Below are 14,629 nucleotides of genomic sequence, written 5' to 3'. Positions count from 1 at the left end.
AGCAGTTTGGTGAGCAAGCAATAGGTAACTACGGCATCGATTCTAGGAATGCAAGAGGAGAGATGTTAGTAGAATTCGCGGAAAGGAATAGGCTCCGAATAATGAATACCTTCTTCAGGAAGCGCAGCAACAGGAAGTGGACCTGGAAAAGCCCTAATGGAGAAACAAGGAATGAAATTGATTTCATACTCTCTGCCGATCCAAGCATAGTGCAGGATGTAGAAGTGTTAGGTAAGGTTAGGTGCAGTGACCATAGGTTAGTGAGGTCTAGGATTTCTCTCAATTTGAAGAGAGAGAGAGAGTGAAATTAGTCAAGAGGAAACAGGCCAACCTAGAGGCAGTAAGGGTAAAAGCAGACCAATTCAGGCTGGTGCTTGCAAACAAATATGCAGCTTTAGAAAAAGTAGATAAAGACAACATAGAGGTAATGAATGAAACCTTAACTAGGTTGATCTCGGAAGCAGCAATTGAAGTGGGAGGTAGGGCACCAAGGCAACCAGTAGGTAAGCTCTCCCAAGTAACAAAGGACCTAATAAAGAAACGACAAAGCATGATGGTTTCAAACTCCATAGATCAGATAGAATTCACTGAATCGTCAAAACAGATCAACAAGAAGAAAATAAGGGATATTCGAAATTATAACGTGGGAATATTGAGGAAGGAGTAACGAATGGCCACAACATGAAATCAGTGAGAAGAAAACTTGGCACAGGACAAGGCAAGTTGCATGCACTGAAAGATAGGCAGGGCAGGGTCATCAGCAATGTTGATGACATAGTAAAATCAGCAGAATTATAACGCCGTTAGACAATACAAACACGCTGTGTTTGTGTTGTCTAGTTCTCTTCCCTTGTGTCCATATCTGCCCGCCTTACCTTTTTTCTCGATGAATCCAAACCACCTAGGTCAACTTTCTGTAGTTTTAAGAATTATATACTGAGTTGTACAGTACCCGGAGCAGCCACGCTACCTTCATTCTAAGTAGTGATGAACAGGTACAGAGGGTCCTTCTATAACTAGCGATGAAGTTATAAGGGCCTTGCAAGACATGACCCTGGAAAAGGCAGCAGGAGAAGATGGAATAGCAGTCGATTTAATCAAAGATGGAGGAGATGTGCTTGAAAAGCTTGCAGCCTATACGCAATGCCTCACGGCTTCATGTGCACCAGAGAGCTGGAAGAATGCCAACATTATACTAATCCATAAGAAGGGAGACGTTAAAGAATTGAAGAATTATAGACCCATTAGCTTGCTTTCAGTATTGTATAAAATATTGACCAAGATAATTTCCAATAGAATCAGGGCAACACTTCAGCCAACCAAGAGAACAGGCTGGCTTCAGGAAGGGATATTCTACGATGGATCATATGCATGTCATAAATCAGGTAATCGAGAAATCTGCGGAGTACAACCAACATCTCTATATGGCTTTCATAGATTATGAAAAGGTATTTGATTCAGTAGAGATACCAGCAGTCATAAAGGCATTGCGTAATCCAGAAGTACAGCAGGCATACGTGAATATCTTAGCAAACATCTACAAAGATTCCACAGCTACCTTGGTTCTCCACTAGAAAAGTAGAAAGTTACCTATCAAGAAAGGGGTCAGGCAAGGAGACACAATCCCTCCAATGCTATTCACTGCATGCTTAGAAGAAGTATTCAAGCTCTTAGAGTGGGAAGGCTTAGGAGTGAGGATCAACGGCGAATATCTCAGCAACCTTCGGTTTGCATACGACATTGTCCTTCTTGTTCAGCAAGACTGGGGACGAATAACAAGAAATGATTGAAGACGATAATCAAGAAAGTGTAAGAGTGGGGTTGAAGACTAATATGCAGAAGACAAAGATAACGTTCTATTAATAGCCTGGGAAGGGAACACGTATACAGCCTTCATCTTTATGAAAGGGAACACGTGAGTGCGCGGCAGATAGCCTCGAAGTCCACATGTGACGCGGCACCGCGGCGAGATGTGAAACGAAAAGGGGAGAGGGGTGCCGTTCCTTTTATTGCCTACACTACCGTCACGAATGTATCTTTTTCTAACGCTTTCTTGTTGATATCCATCTTTTGTTGGGACATCTCAGCAAACGAGGATTGTTTTCGATAAGGATTGTTGCTATCACAGCTTCGGAACCATTCGAGGCAAACGAAAAGCATAATAAATTTCCACAGACCAGACTTGCTTTCACTATGTCACGTGCTGTTGATACAAGCGAAAATCATATAACAATAGCGCTTATCATTCTACGTGACGATGACGCGCAACCGGCCGCTCGAGGCCCTTTGCGTGTAGTGTATTCGCGGGCTGAATACACGCAAAGAGGTGTAGTTCATCTCTCTCTCTCTCTCTCTCTCTCTATATATATATATATATATATATATATATATATATATATATATATATATCGCACTCATTCAATGACTTACACACGACAATGTTGGAATCAGGCTTTCGCTCACACCACGACCGGGAAAACCGCGAGTCCTATCTTATCTATAAGTTTAATACCAGCGCCTCGGGTATTGATGAAAGCACCGGGAAACTTACGTGCTTGCCTTCTGATTAGACCAATGTGGTTCTACCCGAAAGTGAATTCCTTGTAGTCTAACCGCGACGCATGTAAAATGGTCTTGCTTCGTGCTGACACGTCCGCATATCCTCTCTCTTTGTCACTCTGGAGCCGCTATTGTGTCGCACGCCACCTTCGCACGGCATGTCTGCGGTAGAGTGTCGTCTTCTTATCTTAAACGATGGGGATCCCTCAAAACTTGAGAACGCGTTGCCTCAAGGGCAGCTCATCACAGCCACCCACATGTTTTTCCTTCTTCCCCCTTCCTCCGATTTTGTTTCGTTTGTTGAATGAAGGAGCACCCTCTAACTAGTGAAAGCAGTCGCTAGCCTCAGGGAGGGGAGAAGACGGGGAGCGGAACAGCTTCGAATGTGGGGGCATGCCCCCACTGGTTTAGAACCGCCCCCACACATCTACCCCAGTTGGCGTAGATGTGTGTAGATACTGTGCGCGAAAATTACTATGAGACGAAGCGGCGCTACTGTCTTTGTCATTGTTTAACTAGCGGTACTTACTCTTGCCGACGTACCTGGGCTGAAGCCCTTTCTTTCAAGGTCAGCGATACAACGCTGGCGGTTGAGCAAATTTCTGTATCCTCGAAGAAAGCCGTACATCTCGAAGTGCCGGAAACACGTACGGACAGTTGCAGCAGCAGTCCGCGAACTAGGCCACACAACACATATTCCCTAATGTGCCAGTCACTATTTTTGCAACCAACTACTACACGTCTTCAATCCACATGATTCGATCTACCATGATTGGAGCACAGTGTGTTAGCGAAAACTCAGTTGCATTTCCGACAGCTGATCGCACAGAAGCAAGGTAGAAGCGGTAATGGTTTCGTATTCGTGCGCGGTCGCTGAGGTGACGTATGGCGCGCCGCCGAAAGCGCCATCTCTTTTCTCTAGAACAAACTGCTCCGCTAAAATGGTCAATACCCGTGATGACAGTGAAATGCTTCTAGATGTCCATTAACCATGACTATATTACGGCGCGCAACTCTGTGCGCCGGCAGTTGCATCAAGGAGGTCTTACATCAGTATTTACATAAGTATAATTATTTACATCTTACATAAGTATTTTACTTGCGATAAGGCAATTTAGTTAGTGATATATTGACACGTGTACATGTTTATCTCACCGGTGACCGCTTTTCACCGGCTAACAAATGTTAAACGTTATCGTTAGGCACAGGACGCGCCTCCATGTTCTCGAACGTTATCGATGCTTCTATCCGTCGTCTGTTGTCACCGACGCTTGTGTAATCTGGGCCGGTATCTCGTAGCGATGCCTTTAAAGTAATAATGCCTTGTCGCGCTTATCGCGCTTTGTCAGTGGTCAGAGCGACGGTCCGCTCGCATTATCAACGTTGATATCGTCGCTCTGACCACTGACAAAGCGCGATAAGCGCGAAAAGGCATTATTACTTTAAATGCATCGCTACAAAATACCGGCCCTGATTGTATCAGCGACGCGAATTGTCTAGTACTTTCTGGAAGACACGCGGGCACCAGGGATTAATCTAGAACCTTCGATGACCCATGTATAAAAGCCGACGCGTTTCACCGCTGATCAGATTTCGACGATCGCCGACTATGTTCACCGCTATCGTTGTGCTTCGAGTGTAGCTTGCTTTTGTGGGCACAGAGCCGCGATTTTGTAGCGAGGCATTATGACTTATTCTACTCTAGTCTTATCATCCACCGCTCACGGCTGGTTGATCCCGTTGAAAACGCGAGCGGACCGTCGCTACGACCACTGACAAAGCGCGATAAGCGCGAAAAGGCATTATTACCGGAAAGGCATCGCTACGAAATACCGGCCCAGGTTCGCCCAATAGCAGCGGTAAGAATGAGTTTCGTCGTACACAGTTTTACGACTGTTTTCTTCACTGTCACTACTATACGTGACAACATGATCCTGCATGTATTTTATGTGTGCATGAAAGCGTTTTAATGATTAGCTTCTTTTAATGCGTAAGTATTCTTTGGCGGGTACCCCAGCTCCATCACGCGATAAGTGTAATGCCTTGTATCTGCACAAATTTGCGACGACATTCAATCGTTATAACAGTGTAAAGGTAGATGATCGGTAGCTATAGTATAAGTGATTGGGAACAATTTTAACCAATAAAAAAATTGATCAGAGAGAATACCCATAGGGATAGATAGAAAATGCATGAGGAAGCTTATAGTAGGGGTGGGCCAACTGAAATTTAGAGGTGGGATAACTGAAATTTAGGGATGGGCCAACTTGATTTACGAGTGGGCCAACTTGAAATTTGGACGTGTGCCAATTTAAAGTGAAAACCCAGCCCAACCACACGCAGCGATGCGCCAATAAGTATTTAAGGCGTAAATTTAACATTGAGACACGTGTAATGTTGTACATCATGTACGTGCACCTTCCCAGTGGTTCCCAACTGAAGAAAACGCACACCATCCAGGCGGCCGTAAGCAAAGGAAAAGGTGTACTTTCAGGTGAAATGTTATTCCCGGCGTCTTTGTACAGCCGAAAGCAACGCACGATTTCACCATGGCCTACTGAGGTGCTGCACTGCTCTAGAAAAGCATGCCACACTCATTAAATATCATTACAACAGCAGCACACTGCGTGCTCTGCTACGACGATTAACCATGGCGGCCAACTTCGGTGAGCCACCTTGAATTGCATAGACGAAAACACACGGATGTGTCTTGACCGCGACGTCAAGGTTTCTCCGCGCCCTGCAAGTCGCAAAGCTGGTTCTTTATTCTATGTCGTCTGCGCGCTTGTGATCTGCACGCTGAACATCAAAATTGGGCGTCATAATTAGGGCCTCGAAGCGTAATGATTTCTAAAGAGATTACCACAGCGCATGGGATCAGCGTAATTTTTTTCCAGGATGAGTGCCTGTCTGTAAGAGGGAAAGGGGAGGGGGTGTATAAATCCCTGTCTTCCGGTGGGTTTTGTGCTACTATTATCGTCCACCGCTGACGGCCTGCCGTTGATAACGCGGGCGGAGCTTCCCTCTGACCACTGACGAAGCGCGAAAAGACATCTTAGCAACGGAAAAGGCATTGCTACAAAATGGCGGTCGACCTCTCTGCCTTTTCTATCAATGAAATTTCTTACACACATACTGTTTGTATCTATCACGTGATTTAGTTTTCATTCCGTCCACTTTTAAACGTAAGTTTATAGCAGGCAATTACATAGGCAACTATACGTAAGAGTGCTTCGTTTTGTCTTCTTTCTTTCTGCAGGGTTTTACGTGCCAAAACCAGTTCTGATTATGAGGCACGCCGTAGCGGAGGGCTCTGGATTAATTTTGACCACCTGGGGTTCTTTAACGCGTACTACAACGCAAGCACATGGGCATTTTTGCATTTCGGCGCCTCCATCGAAATGCGACCACCGCGGCTGGGATTCGATCCCGCGACCTAGTGCTCAGCACCGCAACGCCTTAGCTAACTGAACCACCGCGGTGGGTGGTGCTTCGTCTTGATCGGTGGCAGTGTTCATTAATAGCACTATCTGAAATATACGTCAGTTTGAGACACGTAATTTAGGACCAAGTAGTTAAGTGCCCTTTGTGAAGCCCACGTACGGGCCGTGACATGATCGATCGGAAGGAGGGCCGAGTTGTTCTTGGTAGCTCGGCGTACTTCAGACCTGGCCCCTCAGTTAGCTTCTATGTCGTCCACGAATCGTAGACATGTCGCTTGCGTGCAGACACGAGCAACGGAGCCGCGCGGCGGGATCACGACCGCGGGGCCCACACGTTCCGGGCGCCACACGGCTACGTGCCGCTCATGCAGCTCCTGCGCTCGGAGCCACGCGTCACGCCCCACCAGCTGCTGCAGGTCGCCGTGGGCGTCTGCGAAGTGCTCTGCGAGCTACACACGCAGAACTACGCGCTCGGAGGAATCAACATCGACTGCGTCTTCGTCACTCTCGAGGTACGTATCGCCAGGCAAGTCCGCAATGACATCGACCGCAATACATGGATGTGGGATGGGATGAATAGGTCCAGCGTACATTCCTCGATCGCACGACCGTGTGGCCGTACTTTCGGCGTCCTGCGGATATCCACTGCATGCATGTTCGTGCGGGACATCGTGGCTGTAGTGGGCACCACGAGTTATTTCACGTGCCTCGGAGCACTCTAGGGGCCCGGAATGTCGTCCCTCGTCGGTGGGTGTCACCATGGTCTTCTTCTTTCTGCGGTTTTACGTGCCAAAACCAGTTCTGATTATGAGGCACGCCGTAGTGGAGGGCTCCGGATTAATTTTGACCACCTGGGGTTCTTTAACGTGCACTGCAACACAAGTACACGGGCGTTTTTGCATTTCGCCTCCATCGAAATGCGGCCGCCGCGGCCGGGATTCGATCCCGCGATCTCATGCTCAGCAGCACAACGCTGACTGAGCCACCCCGGCGGGTGTCACGCACAACAAAAGGTTTACGTAAGACATAAAATTGCTCTAAACATGGGTAAAATTAAAGCAAATAAGTACAAAATAATAGAAAATATGGAGAACATCATGAATTAACGCATTCAATAACCCAAATTAATAAAAACTCGATCGAAAACGCCAAGCTCATACCGAAACTAGTCAAGAGAGGGCGCCACAGCCTCACAAGTGGAAAGACTCCACTCGGGCGCGCTGAACGAGAGCCGTTTGCGACGAGGCTACCCTGGGCCGGTATTTTGTAGCTGTTCTGAGCCGCTATTCTGGACATTCCGCCATTTTCTTCGAAGCGTGACGTACGCGCGACGCTTACAAAATGGCTCCGATAGCCCCGATTTGCTTTCGTAACATGACGCAAATTTGACGTTTCGCCTAAGAAACTGTAATGTAGTCATTGAACAGAGCGTGGTTGATAAAGCAAAACAGTTTTCCTCCCCAGTAAAAATGAAGCAGCTAGCTCAAAGCGTACGATTATTCCATCAAAATCGTTTTTCGCTTCCGTCGTCTGCATGCGCGCAGGCTGTCGTCTGCTTCATTAGCTAGGATGCGTGTCCTCAGGAAACGGAATGAGTCATCGTATATTGGCGCCCACGCGCTTGCTTTCTACCTTGAGACAACATACGCGACCTGCCAGTGATCAGCGCACGCACTAGGCCGCGTTATCGCTATCTCGTGATCCGCAAGTGACTCAGCCCGACTTGTCTGGCTGAGAAGCGGCCGAATATCCTCGATAGCGTTGCGCGCGCCACAGGTATCCGCTTGAGCGACGCAAACGCCGGCACTGCCATCTCTCGTACACTTCGCTGCTTACTCGCCCCGCGAGAGGAAACTTCAAGGCGCCGTCTTGCGTACATTTATTTTTGTAAATTAAAAAGTCACCGTTGTTATAGCCTTTGATGACGCGAAAAGACATTAATATTGATTACAATACAAACGCAGTAGCGAAAAGTGCAAAAAGTCGCAAGAAGTTTGCTAGTTTCAACAAATATTATTTCAAATAAACGTGTTGTTATTAGAAATGATGGTTCAAAACACAAATGCCAACACCACTCGAGAGCGATGCAAATGCCATGAGCACGCGTTGTGAACAAAACATTTTCATGGCGCCAAATGACAGGAAAAATTCGGCGATACGCATGCCTCACGACTGACACTGCATATGGCCGCTCATTACCATAATTCGCGCGGCTCGTCGCACCACAAATTATGGCGGAAAATCTCTGCAATCGCGGCCCAGCGCAACGTCACGCAACGTCAAATTGACGTTTACGAAACAGCCCTTCCTGTGACGCTCCTCGCGGGATATTCCTTCAGCCAATCAACAACTGACATGCCGGCTATCTTGGAACGCCACCACATATTCGCGAAATTGTAGATGCACTGCACGGGCTTCTGCACGCTACCGTCCACTTTCTTTTTAAAGCGCTAAAATCGCAATATAGGTGCCAAGGACCACAAAAAAGTATTAGTCGATAAAACTTGCAGCTCCACGTCACGCTTCATCATTCTGACGAAAACGCAAAATTGCATTTTGCAAAACTTCCGTTTCCCGGCACAAATTTCGAAACACGTGACCTCCGGACAGCCAATGAGACAGCCAAGATGGCGGATAATGGCGGCCGTGCAGCCGCCATGCGTGTCCAGAATAGAGCCCCAGTACAGCAGGGGCTCTATTCTGGACACGCATGGCGGCTGCACGGCCGCCATTATCCGCCATCTTGGCTGTCTCATTGGCTGTCCGGAGGTCACGTGTTTCGAAATTTGTGCCGGGAAACGGAAGTTTTGCTAAATGCAATTTTGCGTTTTCGTCAGAATGATGAAACGTGACGTGGAGCTGCAAACTTTATCTACTAATACTTTTTTGTGGTCCTTGGCACCTCTATTTCGACTTTAGCGCTTAAAAAGAAAGTGGACGGTAGCGTGCAGAAGCTCGTGCAATGCATCTGCAATTTCGCGAATATGTGGTGGCGTCCCGAGATAGCCGGCATGTCAGCTTGCTGATTGGCTGAAGGAATATCCTGTGAAGAGCGTCACAGGAAGGGCTGTTTCATAAACGTCAATTTGACGTTGCGTGACGTTGCGCTCGGCCGCCATTGCAGAGATTTTCCGCCATAATTTGTGGTGCGACGAGCCACGCGAATTATGGTAATGAGCGGCCATATGCAGTGTCAGTCGTGAGGCATGCGTATCGCCGAATTTTTCCTGTCATTTGGCGCCATGAAAATGTTTTGTTCACAACGCGTGCTCATGGCATTTGCATCGCTCTCGAGTGGTGTTGGCATTTGTGTTTTGAACCATCATTTTTATTAAAAACACGTTTATTTGAAATAATATTGGTTGAAACTAGCAAACTTCTTGCGACTTTTTGCACTTTTCGCCACTGCGTTTGTATTGTAATCAATATTAATGTCTTTTCGCGTAATCAAAGGCTATGACAATGGCGACTTTTTAATTTATAAAAATAAATGTACGCAAGGCGGCGTCTTGAAGTTTCCTCTCGCGGTGCGAGTAAGCAGCGAAGTGAACAAGAGATGGCAGTGCCGGCGCTTGCGTCGTGCAAGCGGATACCTGTGGCGCGCGCAACGCTATCGATGATATTCGGCCGCTTCTCAGCCAGACGAGTCTGGCTCAGTCACTTGCGGATCACGAGATAGCGATAACGCGGCCTAGAGCGTGCGCTGATCACCACTAGCAGGTCGCGTATGTTGTCTCAAGCTAGAAAGCAAGCGCGTGGGCGCCAATATACGATGACTCATTCAGTTTCCCGAGGACACGCATCCTAGCTAATGAAGCAGACGACAACCTGCGCGCATGCAGACGACGGAAGCGAGAAACGATTTTGATGGAATAATCGTACGCGTTGAGCTAGCTGTTTTATTTTTACTGGGGAGGAAAACTGTTTTGCTTTATCAACCACGCTAGGTTCAATGCCTACATTACAGTTTCTTAGGCGAAACGTCAAATTTGCGTCACGTTACGAAAGCAAATCGGGGCTATCGGCGCCATTTTGTAAGCGTCGCGCGTACGTCATGCTTCGAAGAAAATGGCGGAATGTCCAGAATAGCGGCTATAGACGATTTCGCTCGCGCGATAACAGCAGCGATAGTGCGCCCCTAAGAAACTTCCGGTCGCGGGCCTTATTAATCTACTGTGCCGGATCACAAAGCGCACTCCTGCTAATCACCGCCATTGCGGTTCTTGTTCGCTATATTTAGCGGACTATACGTCATTGAGCCAAACCGGAAGCCGTGCGGGGCGTATGTTTGTAAACAGCAAAAAGGCAAAACAGCAAGAAGACTTGGTATTTCAGTCTAATGTGAACCAATGCACACATCAGTAAAATAACGCATTTTGGTAAACTCTTTTCGGCACATTTCCCAATAGGTTGCGAGAATTGTCAGCTCTTCGATGCAATATTTTCTCGTATGTAGTGACAGAGGCTACATTTGTTACTCTTTCACGATCTAAGGTTCACCGTGAGCGAAGCTTGTTCCAAATTCAGACATTCGAAAGAAAAGCCATTCCAGGTAAACAAACGTAAAAAAATAAACAAATATATCTTTATAACAAGCCCTGTTATAATCCCTATTGGGATTGACAGTATGTATAAATAAATAAATACTAACAATAAAAATTTAGCACCTGGGCTGTATCAGTCGCGCTGGCATCTGTGATCACTGTCGCGCGTCGGTTCGCTGCAGGTACCGCGCTGCTCGATCGCCACGCTTATGCTTTGACATTTGGTTATAAGCACCCTACACCGCACCAGATCCAATAAAGTTTGCATGACTGAGCTGTTCAGTTGCGTCGGAAGCGTATGGAGTAACCACCGCATATTATACCAACCACTGACACGTGTCGTCGGGCTGCCGGCGCCTGGTACTAAGCATTGCCCGACAGCTGCGTACGCGCCTGCTTTCGCTAAATGAGGCAACCCTCAACCGCGAAACGTATAATGGTGATCAGATTCAATCGACGATACGGTCACATGTGCCCAGCAATAACAATGAAATATTCCGCTGATTAGGTCTCGACGAAGCAGACACGGATGCCGCCGCTACCGACGACGAAACACCACATCCACTGGCTGGGCTTACTGTTGCCATGGCACACTACACTGAGAGTTCACGCGAGCACGTGAAACATTTAACAAGTCAAGCGGCACAAGACAAGCGAAGCGGAAGAAAACAATCGAAATAATGCGCGGCGAAGATCACACAACCGATGTGCACCCGGCCTGCTCTCGCTAGGCGCAAACTCCAAAATGCGCTAGACGTGGCCCGTGTCGGCAGATGGCGCTGCTCAAACGTCGGTTTGTGAAAAGGTCTTCACAAAAAAGTGTTAGTCGATAAAATTTGCAGCTCCAAGTCACGTTTCGTCATTCTGATGAAAACACAAAATTGCATTTTGCAAAGCTTCTGTTTCCCGGCACAAATTTCAAAACAATGAGACAGCCAAGATTTTGGATAATGGCAGCCACCATGCGTGTCGAGAATAGCACCGTATCCTCGCGGAATTGACCATTTGCAAAAATATGCGCATGCGAGAAAAATGTATTTTCCAACCAAAGGTGCTTATCTGGACGTTATCTGTTCCGCCATTTTCTAAAAAAACGGAATGAGTCGTCGTAGATAGGCGTTGACGCGCTTTTTTTTTTTTTTTCTATTTACCTTGAGACAGCATGAGCGATTGACCAGCGGTGAAGAGCGCCTGTTTTATAGGCTGCATGCGCTATCGCTATCTCGTGAAACGCAAGCGACTCTGCCCAATTCAGCTGGCCGAGAAGCTGTCAAATATCACCGATAGCGAAAGCCCCTTGTTTTCCAACCAAATTTTGTATAGGGCGCGCAGAATTTCGCAAGTCGTCAATTGTCCATTTGTAAAAATATGCGCATGCGCGAAAAATGTATTCTCCAACCAAAGTAGAGTGACCTAGAATATGGGAGAGTGTCCAAAGCGCCGGCTCCGGCGAGGGCCTTTTTCTATGAACTGCCGCGCCGCGCCGCTGCTGCTCCGGACCCGTGGGCTTTTCGCGCTCGCGAAGCGCGCGGGAAGCGAGGGTCGTCTGCTACGCGCTGTAGTTTTTTGCGTTCATTTTCCACGCAAAGCACTTAAAGTCTATTTAACTTGAACAGTGCGGTGTTGCATGGAGATTACCCATCTTTGAGCGTTTCTTTGTGCTTGGGCAGTAAGATAATGCAAAAACTAACCTATCAAACTCATCAGCGCGGCCTAGCTCCGGTGCTAGAGTTCGGGAATGGTATTACGGTAACTGCGCGTGCCTAGAAATGCGCTAAATGAGCCCGGGCAAGGAAAGAACGTAAATAAAGGAACGTTATTCGCATGGGTACGCGGGCAATAGCACCTTGCTTGCAGGAATAAGAGTAACGAAAAAAGTAAATTACTCGCACAGTCAAGTGAAAAACTTACGTGCGTGCAGTGACCGCTTAGCTCAACATTACGCGCTTTGCGCTCACGGTCAGTAGTGGTTTACAGCTATATGCATATGTATTTATTCGAATATTTTTAGCCACGACAATATTTCGTTATGAACATAGCAGAGTGAGAAGGTGTAAGGGAAGCAAGAGAAAGAGCAAACACGGCCCTAACGCCGCAATATTGTTGGCTTATTTCGGTTCAGAGATTGCGTACACGAACAATTCTTGCTGTACGCTATCTCTTCAATTCAAATTTCGCGCATGATGTACCTTAAGGTTCACTGCGAGCGAAGCTTTTTTCAAATTCAGACATTCGAAAGAAAAGCCATTCGATGCAGCCAATATAGCTAAACAAATATATTTTTTCTACATTGAAATGAATAGATAGCTACTACTGGCCTAGCCATTTACTAATTTATTATGTAACAGTTATTACTGGAATAGCCTTGTTTTAATAATCCGTGAATCCTCTCTGAAATTACCAACATGTAACTTCTCATTATACCATACTTATTGCGTAACGTGTGATTTTTTTCGTAAACTAACAAGCATTCATGGCGCGTGACGATGTTTGTGCTTGCAATTATATTGAGGGGAAAATCGTCTTGAAAATTACTGTCTGATGCACTACAAATTTCACAATGGATCTACATATCCCTAAAATAGTTACCTTCAATAACATCAAAAAATGAAAAGTTTATGTTCTGGTGATTTGTTCCCTCTTTAATTACGTATACTACAAGTACGTAGTTATTGATCAGTAAGTATATTTGCTGTGTACGAACCAGCGAGCATACGCAATAAATATTCCTAAATTACTTTCATGTTAAAATTCGCTTAGTATTGGCGCTCTTGCAACACAAGAAGGCGAAAGAAGAGTAGCACATACGTAATCCATCATGTTCGTTTTCTGACGCTTGCTCGTAATTATGAAATGAGGCATATGTATACAATGTTGCACTGTTAGCGTTTCATTTATTTTGGCTTGTCTTGTTTTTTGCCGCGTATATTTCTCGCGTACCCTTTACCTATACACGCCGTGCTATAGCTTAGTGGCTTTGGTAGGTTGTACTGCTAAGCTCGAGGACGGGGGTTCGATTCCCGGCCACGGCGGCTTACATTTCGATGGAGGCGATATGCACAAAACACCCGTGTACATAGATTTAGGTGCACGTTAAAGAACCCCAGGTGGTCGAAATTAACGGAGCCCTCCACTGCGGTGTCTCTCATAGCCATATTGTGATTTTTGGGTGTAAACCCCAGAAATTATCATTACTATTATTACCCTTTACCTGTGCTCTCCATTCTTAATTATATATGGGTAAGTTCGACACGTTGAGATCGAGATTGGCATTCAACACGTCTTTATCGTCACACTCACAGCATCAGAGGGATTTCTGGCCGTCGTCATATGACCACACGTCATATTGTTATCGTTAATCGTGACGTGAGTGCAAGTATGTGAAGTTACTAATGCCATGGCCCATTAGCCATCTTAGTCACACATTTGTGCCTTTCCACACTATACTTTGGTATACCAAGTGAACGAGCCGCGAGATTTACGCGGTTTGTATTTATTTTTGGTAGCGCGGCATCGGCCAACAGACACATTCCGCTTCCCAAGAGCGCAGTTAAGGATTTCGCCTTAATAAAGAAACACCAGAGCGCTGGATGCAGTCTTGTAAAGCAAATCGAATGCATGAAATAAAAGAAAGGAAACGGTTATAAGGTGCAAAAGCGTTAGCATGAGTTAGCCATATCTGCTACGTTCTCTTCGTTATTATCGCGGTCTCCAGCTAATTTTCTTCTGCAGCACGTTCACGTTGCTCCTTCCACGCATAACGAAATGAAGTAAGCGCGCGGAATGCGTTACTCAAACAGCCGCGTAAGCGCGGACCAAGCGAGCTAGAAGGAAATAGACAAAATACCCGTATTCACAGCCGGCAAACGCGTTCTCTGTGTGGTGAGTCACTGCGTTATTACCTTGCGGTGACGTGGTACTTAATATATTCCAAGTTATCGCGATGTTGGCTAACGGCAACCAAAATATCAGGCTCGTAGCAGACGCCCGCCGCCTTGGCGCGGCTTCCGCAGCGGAGAAAGCCCACGATGGATGGATGGGGCTGAACCCTTTAAATCGGGCGGTGACATACGCCACCTAGCC

The 14,629-nt window shown here is 46.6% G+C and overlaps 1 protein-coding gene across 1 annotated transcript in view; it reads left to right on the top strand.

Moving 5' to 3' along the window:
- LOC119456531 (uncharacterized) overlaps positions 1-14,629 on the top strand; it is a 258,483-nt gene that overhangs the window by 242,479 nt on the left and 1,375 nt on the right. Inside the window, exon 46 of the mRNA XM_049669942.1 lies at positions 6,288-6,514. Coding sequence (XP_049525899.1) covers positions 6,288-6,514 — 227 coding nt within the window. The remainder of the gene's footprint in view (positions 1-6,287; positions 6,515-14,629) is intronic.

The sequence above is a fragment of the Dermacentor silvarum genome, chromosome 6 (assembly GCF_013339745.2).
Source record: "Dermacentor silvarum isolate Dsil-2018 chromosome 6, BIME_Dsil_1.4, whole genome shotgun sequence".
Lineage (NCBI taxonomy): Eukaryota > Metazoa > Arthropoda > Arachnida > Ixodida > Ixodidae > Dermacentor > Dermacentor silvarum.
The sequence above is the reverse complement of the archived record's forward strand: the minus strand, read 5'-3'. Positions and strand labels throughout refer to the sequence as shown.